General features: G+C 35.6%; 3 protein-coding genes across 5 annotated transcripts; 1 reads left to right on the plus strand and 2 right to left on the minus strand.

The window, feature by feature from the left end:
• Positions 1-1,152: 1,152 nt before the first annotated feature.
• Positions 1,153-1,747, plus strand: LOC121967983 (major pollen allergen Lol p 11-like). The gene is made up of 2 exons (XM_042518511.1): positions 1,153-1,315; positions 1,419-1,747. The coding sequence occupies exons 1-2, from the start codon at positions 1,153-1,155 to the stop codon at positions 1,745-1,747; spliced, it is 492 nt and encodes a 163-aa protein (XP_042374445.1).
• A 2,207-nt stretch (positions 1,748-3,954) lies between these two features.
• On the minus strand, positions 3,955-8,136 carry LOC122055638. 3 transcript variants are annotated; one of them, XM_042617171.1, is made up of 4 exons: positions 7,546-8,136; positions 6,546-6,620; positions 4,930-4,999; positions 3,955-4,471 (listed from the first exon to the last, which is right to left on the minus strand). In XM_042617171.1, the coding sequence occupies exons 1-2, from the start codon at positions 8,125-8,127 to the stop codon at positions 6,597-6,599; spliced, it is 606 nt and encodes a 201-aa protein (XP_042473105.1). In that variant the 5' UTR covers positions 8,128-8,136; the 3' UTR covers positions 3,955-4,471; positions 4,930-4,999; positions 6,546-6,596. The 3 variants fall into 3 exon arrangements, with proteins under 3 accessions (XP_042473105.1, XP_042473104.1, XP_042473106.1); XM_042617170.1 differs by having other exon boundaries at positions 3,955-4,999; XM_042617172.1 differs by lacking the exons at positions 3,955-4,471; positions 4,930-4,999 and adding an exon at positions 5,016-5,276.
• Positions 8,137-10,288: 2,152 nt separating this feature from the next.
• On the minus strand, positions 10,289-21,439 carry LOC122055640 (exocyst complex component EXO84B-like). Its single transcript, XM_042617173.1, has 7 exons — positions 21,005-21,439; positions 19,799-19,896; positions 17,381-18,419; positions 15,649-16,164; positions 13,162-13,350; positions 12,940-13,073; positions 10,289-10,641 (listed from the first exon to the last, which is right to left on the minus strand). The coding sequence occupies exons 1-7, from the start codon at positions 21,203-21,205 to the stop codon at positions 10,479-10,481; spliced, it is 2,340 nt and encodes a 779-aa protein (XP_042473107.1). The 5' UTR covers positions 21,206-21,439; the 3' UTR covers positions 10,289-10,478.
• Positions 21,440-26,532: the final 5,093 nt, after the last annotated feature.

The raw sequence follows: 26,532 nt of genomic DNA on the forward strand, positions 1-26,532 counted from the left end.
TCAAGGCACTACCTTCGTCTGGCCGGACTAGCGGTTTGGCCGGACAAGCCACTAGATAACTATTTGGTTACGGGACCTTCTTTCGTAGAGTGGACAACCATAGCCGCTCGGCATTTTGAGGCCCAATTGGCCCGTTGCGACTAGCTCGGCCGACTATGTTAACTCTGACTCTCTCATCTTTGACTCATCCTTGATGGACCTCCCCTTTGACACCGTATCAATAAGTAAATATAGAAATTGTATATTTGTGCAATGATAGATGACAATTTTGTTTATATATATATATATATATATATATATATATACTGTTGATATCCTGCGCACCCGTACAGTGCATGACTGTGCGCGCGCAGGATATCACTGATTTTAGTTTTTTTTTTTAATTTTGAATTAAAAAAAATAATTAAAATATTTTTAAAAAATCTTATTTCTAGGGTTCAGATTTTGTGTTATAGTATCAAAGCTATTTTTTTTTTAAGATTTTACCTCTAGGGTTCAAATTTTGGGTTATAGTATCAAAACTATTTAGGATTCAAGCTTTGGGTTATAATATCAAAGCTATTTTTTTTTTTTAGATTTTACCTCTAGGATTCAGACTTTGGGTTATAGTATCAAAGCTATTTTTTTTTTAAAATTTTACCTCTAGGGTTCATGCTTCCCAATTAGGTTATAGTGTTTGGTTTTAAAAAAAAATAAAATAAAATTAATTTAAATATTTATTGAGTATTGTAATATGTTGAGGGGATATATTAATGTATTAAAAATTTATAGAAGGAAATATTAATTTTTTTAATTAATTTTTTTAATTTAAAATATTAAAAAAATAAAAAAAAAATTAAAAAACCTATTAATTGATCTCACGCGCACAGTCTTATATATAGGAGATGAAATTAAGATGCTATAAAAGAAAATAATAATAATAATAATAAATCTTCATTCTCAAAATAATAATAATTGTATGTGTGTCGCAAGCCAACTTCTAAGTCTCCTATTCATGTGTTGGTAGAGAAAGTCATCCTTCATTTGTTGCGAGAAGTAAGCGCCACCGGTCATTAGATGGAAAAGTCATTAGTATTTAAGGGGACAAAAGCTTCACAATTTAATCGATCACTTTTGTCTCTCATTATTTAATTTTCTACAATTTGATTCGAGATGGCAAATCGTTCCTATGCATTCCTTACCCTTTGCTTCTTCTTGACCTTCATTAGCTTCGTTGAGAATGTTGTTTCTTCTCACGATATTGTCATAGAAGGGCGTGTGTATTGCGATACTTGCCGTGCCGGTTTCGAAACCACTGTGACCACATATGTTGAAGGTAAAATTATGACTTTCTATAATATAAGGCATGACATTTACTTTTACTAAATTAAGATGAACTATTATAATTTTAATACTGGTTATTGCTATTTTTCTACTAGGAGCAAAAGTGAAGTTAGAATGTAAAAATTTTACCACCGGCGAAGTTACTTACACAAGCGAAGCGACGACCGATACAACCGGAACTTACCATGTATCGGTAGCTAATGATCATCAAGAAGAAACTTGTGCGATGCAACTCGTGGAGAGTTCTCAAAGTGATTGTTCAGAGATCAATGATGGAAGGAACAGTGCTCCTATCGTCGTGACTCATAATGTTGGAATTGCTTCTAATGTTCGATATGCCAATTCTTTGGGATTCTTGAAGGACAAGCCACTTTCTAATTGCGGTGAAGTTCTTATGCAATATGCTCTAGGAACGGAGGAATGAACCAAGTTAACTAATTATAGCCGTAAAGGCCGGCCTATATTATGAAATTGAATAATTTGTTTCTCGTCAAATTTGTTTTTGATTGTGTAATTCTCGAGTTTGTAATGCTCTCTTGATACAATTGTATCAAATTTATCTACAATTTATTTCATTTATTGTGTTAACTTATCTTGTAACGTCGTCAACAATAATTTTTTCAATCATTTAAAATTGCAACCTTATTTTATTTTATGTTTATTAATTCCTCAAAGATGAATTATAACTAAGAATGAAATGTTTCATGCATTTGTTATTTGTATCTCACATTTAATAAAGAGGATTGATTCTTTATCCACTTAATCTCACGTTAATAAAGTAAAAAGTGAAATTTGTCCAAATAATAATAGTAAACATCTAGATCAATTTTTTATGTAAAACATTAAAGTATTTTTTTAAAAAAATTAATAAATGCCCTATTATTTTCATTGTTGGAACAAATATAGCCTTTGCCACAAATTGACATCTCTTACAACATCTTGTAATGAAGTTATAATACTTTGTTTTTTTTTTTATAATTATTATATGTTAAAAGTTTGCCTTTTTTGTAAAAAAAAAAAAATTGGCACAAAATGCTCACATGTTTTAATTTCTAATTAAGGAAAAGGTTCTTAAATTAAACTTATGTGTGATGGTTTTTTTTAAGAACATTTTGTGGAGAATCAAAGGTCTTAATTTTCATTTTGTTTGATAACATAAGTTAAAATTAGATTTATCAAAGACAAACATCTAATATAGTATTTTATAATAGACACTAAAATCAGAAGATTCATCAAGTATTATGTGTTATGTTGAACAAATTCATAATAGTGCAATATTCTTTTATGAAGTTAGTTATATGGTCATTGCTTCAATAAATTTTGAGGTCAATTCTTAACCGATATAAAATATTTTGTTAAATGTCTGACTTTTCCCACACAAAGAACCGATGTGCTAAAATAAAATAGCATCATAATTTACATGCTATATTTTGTAACGTTGATATATGATACCAATATAAAAATGAAGATGAGACGAAAAAAAAATGAATGGTAGGGTCTTACAACAAATACCATTTTGTAAGAACAATATAGAAATTGTAAATCTGTGAGGGTTACAAATATGAGACCAATGACAATGTTTTTATTAAGAATTTATTTTTACCATCAAAGATACTAGATAATTCTAGCTCAGTTATATAAAATTATTAGAATAAATCAAGGCACTCTTTGTTATTATTTTCATCAAAATGACATCCCTTATTATTCAATTTTTGTCAAAATATCTTTCTACTATAATATAAAATTAATGCCCTACTCTCGGCACGGTGCAATGATAAAATACTTAGGAGGATGAGAATTCAAATCTCAATAGCAACAATAAGGTGAGGCGACATCTAAGGAAGAAGAACGGTGCAAATGTGCTCCTCACATACTACCAACCTCAAACCACCTTTTTTTTAATCTATTTTTCTCACGGTTTAAGGGTGGATTTGAATAGGAATGTAAATAAATTGAATGTTCATGAATAAATTTAGTGTTATTCTTTCGTATGGGTCTAGTGGCTAGCGCATAAGGTGTTACCATAATGAGATCTGGGATTTGAATATCGACAAAACCGATGTAAATACCTTCCTTCTGTGTTAGTCACTATTTCAAAGACTAGTAGCCGCCGCCCGTGATTTACCTCCTCCGTGTTAACCTTGGGACATGTTGACGGAAACGCTGAGGCCGAGCGTATTCACCTTTTACTACAATGAATAAATTTAGTATTTGATTTAATAAGAATTTATTTATATTCATTCAATACATACAAGATCATTAAATGAATAAGTTTAAACAATTCGTTAAACTAAACAAACTCAAACACATATATATTTCTCTTGTTAATATTCGTAAAAAACATTCATAAATAATATTCGTTAACAATATTCATAAATAATAATTGTGAACTATATTCATCAATAAATCTCTTATCAACATATTAAATAAACTAAGAAAATTTTAAAATGAACAAATAAATTTATATTATGAAATTCAATAATCAACCAAACAACTTTACAATGTAAAAAATTACTCAACTCGACTTCATTATTATTACACAAACTTGAACATTATAAAACTTGACTCTGTTTACAACCCTAGATTTGGAAACTATGAATTAAGATTTAAAATCCCAAATGGAACATATCGTCATAATATATGTTTTTTTAAAAAATATATTCAAGTAACCTACAATTAAATAATTGCGCAACAAGTGGGATGGAACAAATTAAAGGACCAACGACACATTTAGTTATTATCTATCTACAGGGCAGCAAACGCGGGAACCGCAGCTCTGGTTGCCAATAATATTCATGGCTAGAATCATGCCTTCTTATCGATCAATGCCATCCAGAGAGATAAAAAAACTAATACCAGAGCCAAGCAAAATCAATTAGTTCAGACCAAGGAGAAGAAGAGGCATGTTATGAATGTCTAAGCTGCAACGATCCACGGTATCATTCCGGCGACAGGGATCATCGGGAAGCATATGGAACAATCAAGATCCCTTGGATGGAATGAAGCGCAACTACGATGACATGCCCAGGGCCACAGATGCAGCGTCGGCATCCACATCAGCTTTGGACTCTGAGCTTGGCTCCGATGCCATGGCAGTGCCAGCCGAGAAGAAACCGGCAAAGCGAGGCTTCTCAGCCATTTTCTGCACCTGCGTTAGTCCTCCGACAACCCAATAGGCATTTTATTTAAAGAATTTATTTAGAATTTAAATATTTCGATCCTTCTATATAATTTTGAGCCACGACCAACCTATTCATGTATAGAAAAGTAGAGAAAACAAAAGAAATAAATAGATGCATGTTTGCATTTATTCTATACCATGGAGATTTGTCATTGAAAGGCACAACAAATTGTGAATTCCTACTATTTTCTTCTACTCAGTTTGCTATGGAGAGATAAATAAGCTCGCAATAATCAGTAAGGGGATAGTAATAATAATTCAAAATAAAATTAACTAGCATCACAAAACTCATAGATACTGACTCGTTCTTCTGGGTTCCCGAAAACTAAACATATATTCTGTAACTTCTAGTGATCAAACTGAAGGTACAGAGAATAAATCGACAAAAGTACAGGTATGGATAGAGTAAATCAACATCCACATACCATTATTTCATGAACTAATACAAGTCCTTGACAAACGTGCTACCAGCCAATCTCAGATGAGTTCTAGGAGCTGCATATTTCAAAAGTTCACAAAATAAATCAACATGTCAATTAAACAAGAACACACAAAAAATTTTCTAGCACATTTGCGATATAGTTATGGTAAACTTCTACTCGTTTACCATCTAGGTGTACAAGTGAGAAAGGGTAATATGCATTTTTTTTTTCACAAACTGAGGCACGTGTGCCATCATTGGCTATGAAACATTCTGAGCTCAACTGACAGATTTCACTTGTGATGACTTCTTCACAAATGTTTTCGATGTACTTATTTGACTTGGATTTACCTAGGAAACATTTGATATGCATGAGTCTAGATTTACATAACAATGAGAATACAAATAAGTGCAGGAGAGAATTGTGGGGTGGATGCTGAAACCGTATTTAACAAATTGGGAAAACCAAAAGTTTACAAAGTGATTAGGAATCAACTCAGTAGTTCCACATATGAATGATTAGATCTTTGTCGCTTGAGGAAGAAAAATTCAATTTGTCCATATTAAGGCTATAAATTTATAATTGATCCCTCATCCCTTCATAAGGGTTCTAGTTTATAGGATAAGTGATTAATCAATCAATTTTAGAGGTCAAGGGTTCAAATCCCACCTATATAAAACATGATAATGATAATACAAAATTGGCAACTATTCACAAGTTTTGGGTCAATCAAGTGAAAATATTGATCCACATATATAAAGGAAGTATTAAAGGTATAATAGAACATATGGTTCATGCATATTTTAGGGAGGGCACAAATACAAAATTTCTACAAAAAAAAAAGAAGATGGAAGTCACAACTATCTATAGTTGGTTATATGAATCTTCTCTATTAATTGACACCATGTAATGCTACATCATGAAGAAAACCAGTCATTTAATAGTTAACCCCACAATAATGAGATTCTGGTTAATATTATAAATATTTTAAAACATCATATAACATCTGAAAGCATAGGCAGATCTAGGAAGAGACCAGTGGGGTCAATTGCACCCACTTGGCAAATATTATTAAAGATAGTGTATATTTTATCCCTGATTATCTTGATAGCATAGTTATTATCCCCACAATAATGTTATGATGCTCTTTAATGTATCTCATTGCATCCATTCAACTTCAATATTTAAAGGTCTGATCTCATTTATTTAAGGATAGATATTGCTATTCATCTCATATCTTTTTGACAAATAAATTATTTACTTTTTTGGTTTCTTTATAATTTATTCTTCATAATCATTTTCACTTCATTGTGCAAATACAATATATTTCAAAGATCTAATTAATGGCATCATATGTGGAACCAGTGAAGTTTGTATCACATGAGTGTTTACGTCAATTAATTTTGTGCCCATTGCCCTTCGAGTCTTGGATCTGCCACTGGTTAGAATGTTCATATACCATTTTGGTAGTTAAAAACTATTAAAAGGTACATATCACAAAGAATTGAATGCCATCACTTTTGAACTCTTATCATGAAGAAATTCCGTAGAATCAATAATCCAAGATATGAAAAAAAAAGAAGTAAAAAACAAGGACAAGAAATCTTTTACAAAATTACCTTGGGGAATCCCTTGTTTGCCAAGATGGTTCTTTCTTTCACACGACTTGCTCAAAGTTGGGGAACAAAAATATTCTGAAATGGAAAAAAATGGTTCAATATATAACCAATAACAAAATTCCCCATCATAGACATACTTGCATAAAATAAAGGGTTAATTAATAAATCTATTACAACCTATGGAATTCCATATCTATGAAAACATTAAAAAGAGTTCATTAATAAATGATTTGTGAAGTTGGCAAGGAAGGCAAAGTCACCATTGAGGTAATACGCTAGCAGGGAGGAGTCAAGCTAGATGTTGTTGAGGCTGGCACCAGCGAAGTCGAGGGAGGGTTTCAGCAGCTGTGGGGTTAGACTTGGGGTTAGGGATTCAGGGGTAAGTTAGGTTTTTCCATTTTCCACTAATTTAACGTTGCAAGTTTATCGTCAGTCGGCAAGCAATGTAGTTAAAGAGGCTGATCTACATTTTCTACATCATCGACTTAACAGTTATGGGATATGCTGAGATAAATTTGATTTTTTTAAACATTATGAAAGATAAGAAAAATCCCTATAAAAGTTTTGATAGATCTATAATAACACTAATGAAAAGAAAAACATTTTGTAAGAAACAAGATCTATCGAAGAGATTCTCTTTGACCAATTTCAGGACTATACTTCAATATTTCCCTGAATTATACTAAATGACAAAAAGAAGATTGAAAAAACTACTAGGGTTATCTATTTCTCTTCTTCTTTTTTTTTTGTTAGCAAGATTTAGCTCAAAGTTAGACCGACGGAATCTGTAATTCTCATACTACAAAAGACATCGTTCCACTTGTTCGCAAATACATTGAATCAATGAAGTCCAGCTGGATTCTTTTTAGTTTCTCTATCAAGCAAGGATAAAGTAAGCCCTTTTAAATTCTCCCTGCAACCTTTGCTACTTGGAAAGTCTCTCTGACTCATGGACCAAAGTAAATCGATTGTAAACGCAGAAACTACACAGTGGCATTACCTCTAACGCTGAACGGACAGCCTTCTTGGCGCGCTGAAACAGAGAGAGATTCCCTCTGCAAGAGTGTATGTGCTGGAACTGGTCGATGCCGAGCTTGCGAGTGACCCAGCCGAACTGGATGTAGACGAAATCGGAGTAGGGGAGGTCGACCTTGATGTAGCTGACGCCGTACCAGATGAGATAGCTCCGGATCTGGACACCCTCGAGGTTGGAGACGGAGCCGTAGCCGAGGAAGCCAGACACGCGCGGGGCGTAGTAGACGACGTACTCGAAGTCGACGTAGCACTCGCCGTAGAGATCGATGACGAAGTAGCCGTCGGAAGCGACGGAGAAAGACTTGACGGTGTCGGGGAGGATGCCGGGAGGGAGGTTGTACTCCTGGAGGATGTCGTAGACGGTGGAGCTGTTGGACGGCGAGGCCGACGATTGGGCAGTCACCGCCGCGGAGAGGGAGGAAGGGAAGAAGAGAGAAAGGAGGAGGAGGAGGAGGGAGGAGGACATGGCGATCGGGAAGGAGAAACCCGACGGATTTGGGAAGGGAGGAAGGAGAGCTGAGTCTTTGACTGCGGAAGATAAAAACATACAACGAGACTATAGCCAACATATATCGATTAATATTGACTTGTTTAAAAATAGAGATAATGATAAACTAAAATTGTGGTTAAAAAGTGGACGAAGGGAAAGACTCCACGTAAATCTACAATGCAAAGTTATCACTGTCGGGTCATGAAGGGATTTTCGGTGATCATCCTTTCATATTCAATTAGTTTCGATGAGTAGAAAAATAAAAAATTATAGTAAAAATTTGTAGAAAATAAAGTTATGCATATTTTCATCTGGTAGATGAAATTCTTTTTTATAGTGTTATTGTAGTATTTATATATACATCTCAGAGCATAAACATATTTCCTTAAGTATCTTAGGAAAAGACACATTCCTTAATTAGTCATGTAATTCTTTGACGTGACAGCTTGAAAGTTTCTAAAACATCTTATGTATGTAATTCTTTGACGTGACTGACCGACCTCTGCTCGGTCGGATAGTTCTTGTCCGGGCGTACTACCATGAGATATTGTCTTGTTTTTCGCTCGGCTATGTTATTGTCGTAGGGTTGCTCTTCATCCAACCGGACACACTTCCCTTTAGAGGGTATCGATCCGGTAGAATTACTGCTTGGTTATGGGTCATAATCACGGACTTTTCTGAGCGGACATTCGGACACGGTTTGGGCCAACCAGATCGTCACACTCGGTCAGCCAGACGACGTGCCGCTTGGCTTCATTAGTTTGCTTTTCAGATTGTGGCCTTTGACTACTCTGACTTTGACCTCCACGCCTACTATTTTTCTTCTATTTCGATCCATTGGTGAGGTTCCCTTTCATTGCCGTATCAGGTATAAATCCTGAAGCGTTCATAGTATCCATCTATTAATTGGTTGAAGTTGTGACTGATTCTCTTAAAAATTAAAAAGGTTCGAACTTAGAACACCATTGAGAATGAAGTAGAGGGAGACTTTGATCCAATTGGATGAGTTAAGGGTTTGGTTTACCTTCACTGCGTCGCTAGAACTTTGGTCGAACTAAGTTTAGTTCAATCGAGTAATAGTAGGTAAAAAGAGAGTTTAGTCGAGTTGGAAGTCTTGATCGATTCTCAATTTGAATTTGAGCTGATAAAGATTAATATTTGAATGATGTGTAACCAAACAATGCACAAGATCAAATTTCAACTACTAAATTTCATAATTAAAAAAAAAAATATTAACACTGAGAGCTTATGTTTGTGAATTGTGGATGAATGTCTCTGTTTGGACTGAAGGGCAAAGCCTAGATCAAAACTGAAGCCCTATCGATCAAACACCAGAAATTAGATACTTTGTTTGCCTTTTATTTGGTTGATTGAGTGGAGAATAAGTAAATAAAGTCAGATTTACATACTTTATGACAAATTATGACTGACAAAACCACAGGAAGACACAGGCTAAGATTTTGGCAGGAATTTCTCAGTGACAAGTGACATGAAGTGGAATCAATAAATGCTATGGATTTGGATGCCCAGTTAATTAAAGAACAGATTACTTTAGAGAATTTTTTTTATTACTCCTATTTATTTGACAGCCGATTATAAATTCATCGTATAATTTATTTATTTTTATATAATATGAGACTGATTATAACGAACACCACCTGAATGAAGCTTAATCACCTTTGTACATTGATGCCTAGGACTATAGCTACTGATTAACCTTTGTACATTGATGCCTAGGACTATAGCTACTCCAAATGCTTATAATAATAATAATAATAATACAGACAACAGAGTTTTAGTCCAGTTGGATTTTGATTTTTGGTGTAGACAAACTTTAGTCATCTACAGAAGAGACATGGAAAGAAAACAGTAACTTCAGATGCTGATTGAAATGGTATTTTTGGTTCCATCCCCACCGTCGCATAGAGGCTTTTGTTTATTTGCGAGGAGTGAACAAAGGTAAAAGATGTCAAAGAAATGAACTTTTCATTGAGTTATTTACTTGAAGTGCTCATTTGTTTATAGAGGCAGGATCTCTTTCACTAGTAAACGTAAATCTAAACCAAGTGCATTCTTCAAAACACAATTCTTTTTTAAATAAATAAATAAATAAAATTAACAGTTGAATTGAACAGAGTACATAGATGCACATGTGTTAAAATAAATACAACAAATAGTTGATGACAAACGAAAAATTAATCTTCAGTGCAAGTGAAAAGAATGGAACAAGCTGGAGATCGGACTGCATAACAACGAAGTACATACAGACTAGAAACTCCAAAAGTTGATGATTGGCTAAGCATGAACCACTACAACCTGATAAAAACCACAGATACAGATACAAGGCAAAATAAAAGATACAACTAAACTGCTGCTTATTATACAAGGGCATACAAGAAAGCTGCACACTAAGAGCTACCAAGAGATCTGACAGATGAGATGGATTGTGCGGAGACAGATGCAGTTGGACTGTTAAGTTCTCTCTCACCATTTCCATATCTTGCTTTTCCACTAATCCTAAATATGGTTTCTTGAGCAATTTCAAAGAACCAGTCATTACTTGGAAGTACACTGCACGCAAAACATAGTTTCGGTTATCCAGTCTACTTGGAAAAATAAAACCAACATCAAGTTTTTAAATTACATGTGGGGTATAAAGAACAAAAAGACGGTGTTCGATTCAGATCATGTGCGGTAAGGAATATGAATTCCCATATGACCTTTATCCAAGACCTCACATGAATTTCCTATCGAGGATTTTGTAAAGGTTCATGTAAGGTTGTGGCTAGGTAGAGAAGGGGATACCTGTAATTCAAACTCCATCTGTATCTTACTGACATCATGCAACCATCCTTTTAATTATGATTTCCATTGTTTTGAAATGTTAAATGCAGTTTCAGTGTTCAGTCAATTTCTCAGTATGTCCATTTCCATCTGATTTTAAAATAGTGTGCATCAGTTTATTCTTCCAATCTTATAGTAAACAGCTAAGTTGCAAATTAAATCCCACCTCAGATTTCAGGAAAAAAATGTCAGACTAACTTCCTAATCCTATGTTTGAAATATGCCTTCACTTCGCCCTCAATCAGATTTTCAATCAGGTTGGATCAAAATCGCACCGCACCAACCAACAAAAATGTTGCTAGTAAGTAGCATTTCCAGCCTAAAAATTGACAAGAAACATGATGTGATCAAAGCAAGAATAAATTGTAAATTGAGGGGCGGCAGATCAAAGTCTGGGAGTCACAAAATGCAAATGTAGCGAACTTCAGAATCTGATCAAAATTATCAAGTATTTACAGTTGATCCAAATTGGTACAGTTGGATGAGATCAGCATCAGCTGATCATGAAATTAAAAAGATTTTTTTTTTGTAGTGTCAGGTAAAAAAACTGCCAAGAGTGAAAACATCGTGTCATAAGCTGAATAGTATGATGTAAGAGAATCAGATGGAACGAGCAATGTTTATAAAAATTATGTGCTTATAAAATCTCAACAGATTCAACTCCTCCATATTTTACCAACAGAACTATGCCATCTGTAAACATGTTGTACGACAGTCATCAAATAGAGGAGAAAAGGGGTTCCAGGGTCATGTTACGGAGACAAATTAAGGCACACCGAACATAAACTAGAAGAGTTCACTGTGCTATCAATGTGCTGAAGATTTATTAGCAAGGCAAAGGAGTTGATAATGTGGTCGCATAGAGGCTAAATAGAAGATGCTCAGTGATGTTGAACTTGCAGCAGAGGTGATTTGCTGCAACTTCGGTTTACGTAGAGGCAGATGCTTGATGCAAGCTTGGGAAAGAAGGATACATGAGGAGAAGCTGGACAATGAGACGATTGGCTGAGTAGAACATGGAGATCTTGGCAGAGCTAGGTCGAGATGGAAGTGTGGAATCAAAAGTGATGTTGGAGACAACTAAGCAATACAGCAAAAATTAAATCAGCATTTTATATCTATTTAATTAAATAGAGCTAAAAAACTATTACATTTGTATTAGATATGTTATAGATCATATTTTATTTCTGATTAAATTTTCATTGCTATTTAATGTTTAAATTTATCAGTTATTTAAGCTAAACCAATCTGATTGTTAGGCCTTAGGGACCCTGGTTGAAGTTTATATAGGGTGTGGTTGAGCATTTTAGGTAAAATTTGTCATTTGAGTCGAGTGGGTTCATATCGAGTTCAATTTGGCATCAATTCAACCATTTTAAGTTCAAACCAAACTTATTTTGGTTCAGACAGATTTAGTCATTGTTTCCGATTCAGTTGGAGAAGTTTTAGGATGAGATCCCAATTTATTCCTTTTCCCCATAGCCCACCCAATTTCCCTACACCCCACTTTTGATCTCATGTTTCTTGCTCCAGCCACTAATCCCAATGCTGCTTGTCATGATCTGCCACAATGAGAGGCAGTGGCCTCTCCACATTCCCTTCCAGCAGTGTGATCTTCCTTCCCTCTCCCTTGTCTCTCACTCCAGCGCCTCTCCTATGCCACAACTGAATTCTACTGCAAGCTGCAATCATCGCGTGAGGGACAGCAACATTTCTCAATAGAAGCAGATTTTAGCATAATGTAATATTTGCAACTGTGTTTATCTCATCAATTTCTGCTTCATATGTTAGAACACACATCATGCAAAAGTCAACTCAAAAAATAAATTCAAATAAGGGGCAAAAAGATGGAATACATTCGAAAAACCATATTAGATTTATTTTCAACAACAAAAAATGGGATAAAGACACCCATAGGTAGATAAATAATATGTTATGCTCCAAAAAAGGTTATAGAAATATAAAGGTAGGTTAAATAAATCAAGTTAAACATATAGCATTTGTGCAGTAGTCACCAAAAAATACCTGTCTGGGTTCATTCCAGTAGCAGAAAATGCAGCCATAACTCTTTCAATGACGTCAATAATAACTTGATGCACATGCCGAGACAAGAATCGACCTTGTCCAAAAAGAATAACAAACTGCATATCCAGATAAAACTACAAAAGCGAAAAAGAAAAGAATCAATAACTACCAAAAAAAAAAGTGATTTCCAATTGGCCGATGACTGCAAAGAGATTAAAGTACCTGCTGCAGGCCAAGGGGGCCTAAAGGTCTTTGTCCCTCTTCAATTTCCTCCCAAAAGCTCTGATCTTCTGAGAGCCATAATATGACTGTCTCTGTCAGTCTCATCAGTAGCAAGGTTGCGAATCTTTCCCTACCAACAAATATATCTGAGGCTATGGTTGCTATGCTGTTCAATTTTGCATACAGCTCCTAATAACAAAAAATGGTCAGTATGTTTCTAACTTTTAGGGAGGGAAATCCTTGATAATGAATAACTTTCAATTATTTGAAATCAATTACAAGGACTATACTTCACAATTGAACTGTAGGCTATATAGTTATTAATAACCATGACCAAGTCTTGCAACAAATACAGTAAAGATCGCTGGGATGACCTAATCAATCCACCTTTTTCATACAGGTTTAGGATCTAGATTCTCAAAGTTTCATTAAAACATACAAAGATTATTTAATACCAATAACATTCAAAGGACTAAAGGAGTACTAATTAAAGCTTAATTAAATATCCAAGGATAGCTGATGTGCTTCAATCTTATGTTGCAACTAAATAACAAACTGTTGGAAGATATTACGACCTGAAAGATAATGCATTATGTACATGCATAAACATGATTGATTTTATAATTTCATGAATCATACAAAGTTCAGAATATTTCCATTTGACCAAGTCCACTTTGTAAACAGCAATCAAATCAAATTATTCGATACTTTTTCCAAATGAGAAGCTTTAGACAAAAAATAATCATTACCAAAATGAAATGTGGACAAGGAAAATTAGGGTTCCTTACAAAGAATACAATGTATGAGTCAGTGCTAATGCCATATCATTCTGACGCAAGAACAAAGCCAGTACGCTACCAAGAACTTTTAATCTTGCTCTAAATTCCCTAAAGGTAATGCAAGTGTCTTGACACAGAATACTTTTAGGAAATTGTGAAGTTGCTCTTAAGATCGTGATTACATTCAGTCAGTCACATGATTGCATATTCATGATCTACAAAGCTCTTGCATGATACATAAAAGTCCCTAGGGTAACTCAAGGTTCTTCATCTAACTTATAGGTCCACTTCAAGACATTATTTAGTTTCTCTTGTCTCCAACAATTACTGGAAAATAAATGTGAAAAGAACCAGATTAAAGAATCATAGTCTAAGAAGATGGGTTTCATGTCTTGCTGCAACTTCTTGAGGGGGAGCTAATATTAGTCAAGAATATCAAACTCTTCCTCACTGTGGAATTTGTTAACTAACCGCATTGCTATGAAACATTGTAAAATTAAATTCCAAACTATATATATATATGTGTGTGTGTGTGCGCGCGCGCGCGCATATCACACACACAACACAAAAGAAAAAAATGATGTAATTTTTTTTGAATGGTGAAGACGTTAAGACCCATCTGTAATTGGGTTCATAAATGGGATATGATGAGACTTTTTTTCCCTTAGGACTTTCCAGTTCAAATAAGGGCTAAAAAAATTACTTGAAAGTATGAATAATTTGACAAGTGAATTGTGAACAGCATCTTTTCTGCCCTGCAGCAAGGACTGAAGGTAGTTTCAGCAGCACCTACTGACGTAGGATAAAAGTTTTTCATGAATTTAGCAATATAAGGAGTCTCCAGAAATAATCAAATTGTATTGTAAAATCACCAAAGAGCCAAACAAATGAGAGTACAACAACAACAATTAAACAAGCCTTATCCCACTAGGCTGAGTCAGCTATATGTATCCTTCTACGCTATTGGGATCTAGTCAAACAAATGAGAGTGTAGTTACAAAAACACAGTATTGGATTGGCTGGTTGGACTGGAACATGCCAGTCTTGGGTCCAGATCCAGTCTAGTCATCTAAATAGACCAAATGTGCAATTGAGCAGGGTAAAAACTAGTTGTATCCACTGGTTTTCAATAAACTAGGACAACCAACCAGCAAGAACAGTTTTGCCATTTCCCCATAAATTTACAAAATATATTAATTGCTCAAATATTAGATAGCAAAAAGGTCTTTTACAATTTCATCCTAACATAAATCTATAACACCAAAAACAAATTTTGCAGCCATGAACCACCTCCAGCATTAAGTTATGTATGATTTGTTAGAAAGTTGTCTTGCTTAACTAGGAAAAATTAGTTTTTTCATTAGTTCTTATTATTATCCAAGTAAACTAGTTATATTTCTATTGATAAATAAATATATCTGATTCTTATCATTAAAATATAGAATTATTGTAAAAAAATATGCAATTGGGATGGTTAATCAGGGCTGGTCCAACTACTTATTTTGTTGGATCAATTCCGTGTGCAATTCGACTATTTGACCCGGTACTTATGCCAATGAACTAGAAACCTAGAGCTTTTCTAGTCGAAATTCAGTCGGAAAGGAGAATTGCCTCCTAGAGCACGTTTACATTGCAGAAACTGCATAATGTGAAATGGCAAGCTGTAGGAACTACCAGATTCATGATTTTAACATGTTGACAAAAATACCTGAAATATTGGAGAAGGAGCCCAATCTGGCTCCTCGGAATTATAATCCATGTTTATGTACATTTCTGCACTCAAGTTAGTATCACCATCTTCTGTGAATATAAGATCAAGGGCATGTTGCCTACAAAAGCTATCACGTAATTTATCCACAGAGCGCTGTAGCTTTCTTTTCCATTCTCTTTGTTCAGGCACACGAATGTTTTTGTCTAACCCCCGTTGACGAGTATCTTCTATACGACCAGCCTGATAATGTGGAGAAAGCTTCATAGCTGCCCGTGGCAGCAAGTCTTCTGCCAAGAGAGATGCATTTGCCAATAAAGACAACTGTTGAGTTTCAGTTTCTGCTATTTGAACAAGTTTATTCACAGGACCATCCAAATATGTCTCATCCTCCATTGAACTTGGTAATGCATTTATGAGCAGATTAATATATGAGTTGAAGACTTTGAGTAGACCATCCATGGTGGAACCACCTAATTGCATACTTAAGAGTGGCCCTACATCCTCAAGAAAATCCTGCCAAACCATTTGAAATTCCATTACATGTGAAGATGAATTTATGTATATTTATGTATGTATATATATATATATATATATATATTTGGATTACTGATCTTCTAGTATGATGACAATTCAGCTAGTCATGAGTTTCAATCTCCATTTGAATTATCCCATCTATCATCTTTCGACTTCATGATAACTATGCAAAACAAATAGTCCATCATTGACATGTTTGCAAATGCAACAATGTAAAGTGACGAGTGGAACCTGTTCACTTATCATATCATCACACCAATGGCAAAATAAAATCTTCCATGTACCAACATTTTAACATCGAAACCTTTAATGCCATGCATATGACTCATTAGGCCATTAGACAAGAATATTCAATTGGTGAGCATGACCCCATTATTCAACAAACAGATCAACTAAGAAGACGGTATAATTCAAGCACCAAAGATATAAACGTACAGATGAGTGCATCCTTCACTCCATGTAATTCTTCAAAATTTTAAGTGGTTCCAGATTTGATACTTATTTTCTAGATAGCATTGGTACAACAATTATCATTACAGAAATGAATAAATGGTGATAGATGCTCTATACACTAACACATTCCCCTTTATCCCATGAAATCACATTAGAAAGTTTATGAAATTAACAATCTTGCCAGCATTTTCTTATTTTGATATCTGAAATCTCAAAATAATAAGATTGAAACGTAATCCCTCAATGAGAATACCTGGTATCACAATTTCTTTAGGCAGATAGGTAGCACTATTTTTTCATCTGTGCTGACTTGAGAAAAAACAATCGATAATCAACAAAATGGTGTACTATAACAACATTTAAAACAAATATGATTTTGATATTTAGTGTATCTTTACTGATATGAGGCTATGAGCAATGACACTTTTAGTTATGAAGTGCATTCTTTTTTTTATTTCATTCTAATAATTAAGTTACATGTTTTAGACACAAGAACATCTTGTTATGTTTCTCACAGATTGCCTACAGAAAGGAAACAAAGACAATGTGCACTTCATTCCTAAAAATTAGAAACAGCTTGAAAGAAATATGCTAGAGTATATAAGTTTCAAAGTTCTTAATGTGTGTAGCATGTTGAAACAATATCAAATGAACTTAAAGAACATGTGGCTGAAATTGATATTGTTGGAATAAAACCAGAAAGAGGAAGCTTAGATTGATTTCAATGGAAAAAAGCTGCTACCTGAACCATGGAATTAAATCGATGTGCACTGCTAGTAAGCTTGGGTTGGATACCCATAACTGAAGTAGATGATCTACTGGATGTACGTGAACCTGTAGATGGATATATAAGTACCCAATCATCTGCAGCTGCTAAGGCAGAGGTACTCTCCTCAATCCTTCTTAAATTAGCATCAAGTGCTTGTTCAACACAAGGCCTAAATAATCTCAGAAGAACAGAAGAAAGTGACAACTTCCAATGAGCTTCAAGCAAGGAACAATGCTCAATAGCTATCTGTACACATTCCACAGCAGCTCTTAAGCCTCCAGCTGCAGCTGATGAAGCTAATGCATGCCTCCTCACAAGATGTGCGAAAGACTCTGCCTGCTTTGTGGACCAGATAACCAACTCTGATGCAAATTCATCGCCAAAGACAGCTTGAGAATCATTTAAAGCTTGAGCAATGGCAGAAAATACTTGCTGTGATACTGCAGCTGTGTATGCTCCTCCATAAGAAGTACTAGTAGGATGAATAACTTGCATATTGTACTGGAGTCTCTGATCGTGAGCGGTCAACAGCAAAGTATGTGCACGAGGACCATCACCAAGCCTTTTGAGAGCTGAAGCAGCTCCACGAAGTTCAACACCGCGAGTAGAAGACTGGCAAGCGGCCTCAGCAAGTTGATCAGCTAACTTCTGACGATATTCTGACACAGCATTCTGCAACAATGCAAGAGCCAAAGTTCCCAGAGTCTGGTTTTGTTTTGCATCTGTAACTACTCGTTCTGCTTCATCCAGGGCATCCAAAGCCTCATCAACTCTCCTTTCAGCTAGCAAAACTTCCAGCAAATCAGGAAATTCCACTACCCATTTCTCCATATCTGAAGGTTCTTGATCCTCAATTCTTGATTTGTCATCTTCTTTGCCTCCATCAGAGGCAGCAGATAAGGAATCAATATTTACTCCCTCAGCTAAACCACGAATTAGTCCCGTTTGTGCACCTAGAAGATTTTTGATGGATAAGAGCTCTCCTTCAAGATCTGATATTTCCTTTGATGTTCTGTATTTTACATTGTAAAATGCATGAAGTTCTCATAAATACATGTAAGACACTTAGTATATTGTTATCAAGTAAAGCATATAATATAGTGAAAGAAAAAACAACAAAAAATATGTAACAGACTAGTCACCTCATTAAATCATCTTATTTTTCTCTTCGAATAATGTTTCAAGGGGCTCAAGAAACTCTATGCCTAATTTAAACTTCCTTTGATAATATTTAATGTCCTACATGCAAAATAAATGCTTGTATTACCCAGAGACAATTTAAAAAGTACATATATTAACTTTTCAAAGAAAATTCAATAACCACCTTCTAAGACCTTAAATGTGAACTCTATTACTACTATCTCTACTTTGAAACAAATCGTAACCTTCTTCGTTACCATTAGTGATAGTTTTGCCTCAAGGAAGAATCTATTATATAAAATATATATATATATATAAGTTAAGTAGATAGATATATAAGAGCATAAGCATATAGTAGCAAAAAATCTAAGGCTCATAAGGCTCAGATTGAACTGAATATTTCAACAGCCCATGTACACATTTTAGAACAAGCCATCAGAAGTACCATGGGCATTTGGTCTGTCATCTATCCTCACCAGTAGATCTCTCAGTAACGTATAAAACAGTCAAAACCATCTTTCACAATTCTGCCAATATTTACCATGCCATTTATGAAACTATTTTTTGAACTTTCACATCTCTGAATTTTAAGTGTAAGAATCTCCTTACTCTGTTAGTATGACTAACATATAATCCTTTCATATTATACCAACTAGACTTAAACTTCTGTTTACTATTACTTAAATCTTTTCTAGTGTTTGTGTCGATTTGCATATCTGATCTCATGATTTTATATTATACTACCATTTTCTATGGTATGTCTTTTATTTTCAAGTAACATTAACGATCTTTAGAATGCCGATTTACATATCTGATTTCACTTATTTTAAGAACAATGCAGTAACAAATTAGCAATAATGAATTACAACTTTTTGTTTGCAGTATAAAAATGAGCTCATGAGATGGACACAAGTATGATTTCTTTCTCCTATGATTTCTTGAATTCATTCATATGTGTATTGAGCCGATCCCACCTAGTGGGATAAGGCTTGGTTGTTGTTGTATTCATATGCGAATTGTCCCATATTAAGTAGTCAAATGAAGGTTAGCTTGATTTACATATACCTCAGAGAAGATTCAAGAAGTTAGGGATGAAAAGATAAAGCTTACATAATAACCACCACAAGATATGGCTGGGCTTTTGAAACTAGAAACTGAAGCTAACCAAACTGTTGTTTCTTTCTTTTTTCCTTTTTTTTTTACATTTTTCATTCGGTTTTAATTCAAAATTCACAAAAGTTATTAACTCACCTGATGAATGATGCATAGTTTGCATATACACTTTTGCGCATTTCTTCTGCCGATGCTTTCTTTAGATCTTGCAAATAATTGCACAACTGTTTGATTTCCTGTAAACATAGTAGGATGAGCAATGCGGATTCTAGGTTCTAATTTATATGGGCTTGCTTTATAATTACCACATGAAATTTCCTTAGCAATTTCAAACAAAAATATAGACAAATTAGTACAACAAACATGTAAAATGTCGGATAAAATAGGTATAATCTAGTCTCGTGCCTAACTTTTATATAAACATGTAATCCTATTTGATAATACTATATAATTTCAGCAGCAATTATTAACATCAAGTAACCCTCTCAACTTCTTCCCATTGATACATTGTCTCTCCATCTAACCATCTTATACCGAGTTCTTAACTACCCCCTCCCTCCCTTGCACAGGCACCTAGTGACCCCTATCTTTACCTGCACAAGCACCCACCAATCCCCTCCCATTCCTCACATAGGCACCTGCAAGACACAAGACCGCAAGTTACCTCTTACCCCATGTGAGCTCCCTCCAAACTGTGTCCTCTCCTCTAGTCAAAAGCATATGGCTCATTCCCTTCATCTTCGCTCTGTTCTCCCCAGCTAAAATCAACTGCCACAAGACACACCCCAACACACATACACATCTTCCCCTCTTCATCAAGTAGCACTCTACCCTCTCCGAGTGTCCCAAATAATATATCAGCTTAATGTGTCAATATTATGTCAGATTAATGCTATAGCCCAAGATATATGTTAGCGTCGATAATATGTCAGCTTAATGCTATAGCATAAGTTGTAGGGGAAAAATATTCCAATAGTGACGGTAAAAAAAGTAATCAGCAGACTCTTCCTTAAGTTCCCTAAAAACTTATTACAAGAGCAGCTACAAACCGAGATTTTATGCAAACTAACACCTTAAATAACAATATATGGGTTGTTTGACGGAGAAGTATCAAGGTGGTAAAGACATGAAGCAAAATAAAATTCCAACATAACAGTAATCAACCATCAGTCAATAAGAGCATACTGCCTAAAGCTACCCAAACTCGATAACCCTAAAAGAAAGCGGAAGTTGATATTGTCAATCAAAGAAGACTAACAAAACCAGAAGAAACTTCATACGCCCCAAAAGAGGGGCATCTCGAGCATGAACCTATTTCCACATCGAGATTAGAAAAGATCCAACCCTTTCGTTCATGGTCTGGCATTTGGACTGCACGTAGGCATCAGAGTCGAAATTATCGGTCTTGAAAATCTTCAACTTGTCGGCGAGCTGGACTCCCGCCTCCTGCCCTCCGCCGCCGCCATTCGCCTGGAGCGCACCGGGAGGAGCGGCAAGCCCGGACGGCACCGAATTCCTAGATCGAGACGATTTGGCGGAGGCCATCCTCGGAGCGGCGATCTACCAACACCAACTCTGACCGAATCCAACCAAAAACCAAGTCCGATCTTGCTCGATCCCCCCTAGTAGCGACGCGATCTGGAGGGGGATCGATCTAGACGATAAGCCCTCAATCGGTCGCTCCTTCAACTTGTTTGCTTCGGTTGGGAGAACAGCGACGGTGTCGTAAAGATTTTCTACTGCTTTGGATTTTTCCGCCGTGATCTTTTTTTGCTGGCTTCCCACGATTGTTAAAAAGGGTTAAAAAAAACCCCCCGAAAAAGAAAAAGAAAAGAAAATGGCGCTTCTAAATTTAAAATCATTTTTTAATTTTATTTTATTTTTAAAAAAGCATTATGAATCTAAAAAAAATATTTTAAAACATTTAGATATTCTTTTTATCAAAAGTGTATTAGACAAACTATTTTAGTTTTAAAAAAGTGCAATTTAATTTAATTTGGAAATGAAATTGAAAGTGGAGAAACAGCAAAAAAGGGTGTTGTTGGTGATGGGCAACTCGTGCATGATGGCTGATAGGTATGAGAAGGGCATCTAACCCTCACCCACTTCCTCCTCACTGGCAATGCCAATACCTACTCCTCCCTCCATCCTCGCTAATGATGCAGTTTTCCCTGATAGAATTGTGATTTTATGCAGAGGAGCTAGAGCGTCGCAGTCTTGGGCACAGACGGTGTGGAAGTCGTAGGAGGAGACAGACGCATATAACTGAATAAGCGACATAAGATGATCGTGTACACGAAGATGTTGAGAGTCTTTCAGCTCCACTATCGGAGGACGATCAATAGTTTGTGAAGTTTCGTCATTTTGCCATGTCATATATAATTCATATTGTATGACGAACAAGCAATACGAGCATGTTTGAGGGAGCGGAGTTTTGAAGTAGAGGTGATGTTCAAGAAAATACAAATACATGTATACACATCTCTAAGGATTTACTTAGGACATGACACGTCATCAAACATGGGCAACTACCTAGTATAAATGAGTAACTACCTAGGATAATAATATGGTAATAAAGGTGACCCCCTAAAAGTGGATCAAAATAGTAAAAACCCGCGGCTTAAAGTCAAACGGTCAAAATTATAGGGTCGGGTGGATTACGAAATCGTGGACTGGGGTGGCCAAGCGAGTCTTTAGAGCCGGTCGAACGCGAAAGGTCAATCGGACCATCCAAGCAGTCGTCCTCTGCAACTTGCAGTCGAGGTACAAAACTAAATGCTAAGTTACCCTGCCCACTGCCTCGACCGATCAGATCTTAGGTTTGATCGGGTATAATGTGACTCTCCGACAACAGTCAGATCGAGTGAAGAACAGGCTGATAGTTCCATGTAGTACCGTCGAGCTGGTGACGTTCCGACCGACTGGCTTTCGGTCTGCATATAGTGGGGTTCACTTATATATTTTATCGTACTCTTTTAGAAGTTTGTATCACTGACAATAACGAATGCCCGGTAAACAAACAGTACTTTAGAAGCTTTTAGTATATCATATCATATATTTACGTACTTGGTTAAGGAAAAGTGTTAGGGATATTTTTCGGCTTGTCTTTTCCTATGACATTTTGAAAAATATGTATATACTTTCGGATACGTGCACAGACGCTACAGTGAGACTATAAAAGCTAAATCTTTATCCATAGACGGAAGTATACGATGTTTCATTATTCTACGCGCTCTTTGCTATAGTTATTTTTACTATTCTTCTCCACTGAATTGAGAATTGACTTGAACGTCGGAGGGTCAACGTCGAGGACCCTTTTCCTGACCCAAGACTAACACTCTTAATTGTGTAAGACCGCGTGAAGTATTCTTTTAATCAACCGCAGAACCACGTGCCCAACTAATCATCTTTTAAATTTTCAGATACGATCAGATAACATTATACTGCCACTTTCTATATATACATTTATACAAATTTATAGTCCCCTCGGATAGGTCTAGTGGCTAGTGTATGAGGTGTTGCCACAATGAGGTTTGGGGTTCGAATATCGGTAAAGTCGAGGTAAATACCTCCCTTATGTGTTAGTCACTATTCCAAAGGCTAGTAGCCGCTCATGATTTACCTTCTCTGTGTTGACCCTGGAACAAGTTGACAGGAGCACTGGGGGCGAACATATTCACCTTCTATCACAATTTATACAAATTTATAATTTATATGGATTGATACAATGATACAATTGGTTCATATAAAAATATTATTATCAGTAGATGAAAGATCAACTCCTAATAAATATAAAATATCTTGCTGATTGTCTCAATATTGTTATTATTAGGTGAAATCTCAATAATTTATCTGTCATCTGTCTTTCAGACAGTGTAGTTGATCGGGTTGATGATTTTATTACCATTAATAAAATAAAAAATAATGATGCAATCCTTCCTTGTATAATTTAATTAAGAGAATTTTATTTACAAAAAAGCTCAAAAGCTAAGATTATCTGCAAATGGATCGGTTTTTGTGGTTGACATGCAAGAGATCATGAGTTTTTTTTTTTTCAACTCTTATTTTAGTGACTCTAAACATAATAAATTATAACTTTTTACGCTCAAAAGGTTAAAATTTAATTAATATCATACTGGTGGGATTTAACATTTAGTTCTTTTAGTTTTTTTTTAGTATTTTTACCTATATTCCATACTCGTGGGAGTATTTTTCACAATTAAATTTTGTTAGTTGAGTTGTTAGCTTAAAATGAACTATGATATGCGTTTAAAATGAATTGTAATATTGTATTTATAATTAAAAATAATAAATATTAGTTTTTTATATTTAAAAAAAACATTTCTAATTATTAAAATTGTCAAAAGATTATTTTTTTTAAATAACTCTATTACACTTCTCTACGAAAGGTTTTTTTTTCTTAAATTCTATGATAACGAAATCTACTATCTAAGAAGGATCATAATGCGAGGGCATACAGAACTTACGATTACCTCTAATAAATAGATTGATCAAATGCTCAAATTACTTATTTTATATATATATATATATATATATATATATATATATATATATATATATATGATGGGTCAAAAGGTCGAATAGTTGATTTAGCAAGGCCTCACTCTACTTTTAGTTCGGACTGAACTCACTCAGGACTTTATTCCCTGCACTCTTCTGATCAACCTACTGATCGGATAGATTCTCTATGGGTCCCTCTCCCAGTTTAGATTGAACTCACTCGGGACTTTGCTCCCCACATTCTCTAAATCGGACAAGCTTTCTATGGGCCCCACTCCTGGCTTGGACTGAACTTGCTCGGGGCTCTGCTTCCCACACTCTTCTAATTTGCAAGGCTAATCGGGCAGCTCTCTAAGGGCCTCACTCTCAGCTCGGCCCGAACTCACTCGAGGCTCAGCTCTTTGCACTCTCTCAATCGATCATGCCGATCAAACAACCCTCTAAGGTCCCCACTCCCGACTCGAACCGGACTCACTCAGGGCTCTACTCCTCACACTCTCCCGATCGACCCTGTCGATCAAACAACCTTTTTGGGTCCCACTCCTGGCTCGAACCGGATTTGCTCGAGGCTCTGCCCTCCATACTCTCTCAAACTCTTTATAGGCCCCCACTCTCAATTCGGACTGGACTCGCTCGAGGCTCTGCTCCCAACCCTCTCCCAATCGGCCTTGCCGATCGGACATACTCTCTATGGGCCCCACTCCCGGCTCGGACCGGACTCGCTCAAGGCTTTGCTCTCCACACTCTTTCGATCAGCCTTGCCGATCGAACATGCTCTCTATGGGCCTCCCTCTCGGCTCGAACTAGACTCACTCAGGGCTCTGCTCCCCACACTTTCCCGATCGGCCTTGTCGATCGGACATCTCTATAAGGGCCCTCTCCTAACTCAAACCAGACTCGTTCAAGGCATTGCTCTCCACGCTCTCCCGATCGGCCCTGCCAATTAGACAACCCTCTAAGGGCCCCACTCCTGGTTTGGACTAAACCCGCTCGGGGCTTTGCTCCTCGCACTCTCCCGATCATCCCTATTGATTAGAAAGCCCTCTAAGGGTCCCACCCCGATTCAGACTTGTTGGAGTGTATACTGAAAGCCTAAGCTTTGTAAACATTCATTATGAATAAAGAATCACATTTGGTCAAATTGTCTACATTTGTTTATAGTTGTTCATTTAATTTATATTGTAGATAACATAGTATGTGGTGTCACATGCAGAAGATGATGTTATCAGTACCTTATAAATTATAAACAGTAGCTCATGACCAAAATGGAAAGGAACAAACCATTAGAAGGTTGTAGTGCAATTAGGTATTAGTTTATCTTGACTATATAATTACACTAGTACACTCAGAGTGTATTGAGTAGGATCATTTGAGGTCGTTTCTTTTATACTGACTTTATAAAGGAACAAAGACCTCGGTTATTATGGAAGTGTGTACTCTTAATCCTAATATAATAACAAGCATATATATTTGATATTAATTTCTTTAATTTATTAATTGGTGAGATTTAATTCGATGAATCAATAAGCCCGATAAGTTGGGAAATGGTATCACTTATAGTGTGTGTTGTTGATTATAGAAGGAAACTGTGTCCTAGAGATACTAGGTTGATAATGTCCTCAAGAGGAGCTCATAAGGATTGTCATGTTAAACCCTGCAGGTGGACCTAGTCCGACATGACAATAAGGTTGAGTGGTACTACTCTTGGACTTAGATATTAATTAAATGAGTTGTCAGTAACTCACTTAATTAGTGGACATTCGATATCTTAAACACAGGGAGACTAACACACTCATAATAAGAAGGATCCCAAAAATGTAATTTGGGATTGGTGCGGTAGTTCAATAATAGTTCTCTAGTGGAATGAATTATTATTGATAAAATTAAGTTATGTGTTCGGGGCGAACACGGGATGCTTAATTTTATCGGGAGACCAAAACCAATTCCTCCTCTCGGTCACTATCGTAGCCTCTTATTTATAGAGTACTATATCCACCTATATCCACCTTCTATACCCACCAATAAGGGGCCGGCCAAGCTAGCTTGGGAACCAAGCTAGGGCCGACCTAGGTATAAATTGGGGTGGCCGGCCAAATTAAATTAAAAAGGAATTTTAATTTTAATTTTTATTATGTGGAAGAAATAATTTATTAAAGAGAATTAAAATTAAAATATCTTTCTTGTAAAAGATCTACAAAAGATTAAAGAAAGAGATTAGATCTCTTTCCTTATTTGTAGATTGGTGAGATATTTTATTTTCTCTTTAAAATTATCCACATGTTGATAGAATTAAAATTATAGAAATTTCCTTTTATCAACCATGAAGAGATTTTTAAAGAGAAATTTTAATT

Source organism: Zingiber officinale, chromosome 3B (assembly GCF_018446385.1).
Source record: "Zingiber officinale cultivar Zhangliang chromosome 3B, Zo_v1.1, whole genome shotgun sequence".
Classification (NCBI taxonomy): domain Eukaryota; kingdom Viridiplantae; phylum Streptophyta; class Magnoliopsida; order Zingiberales; family Zingiberaceae; genus Zingiber; species Zingiber officinale.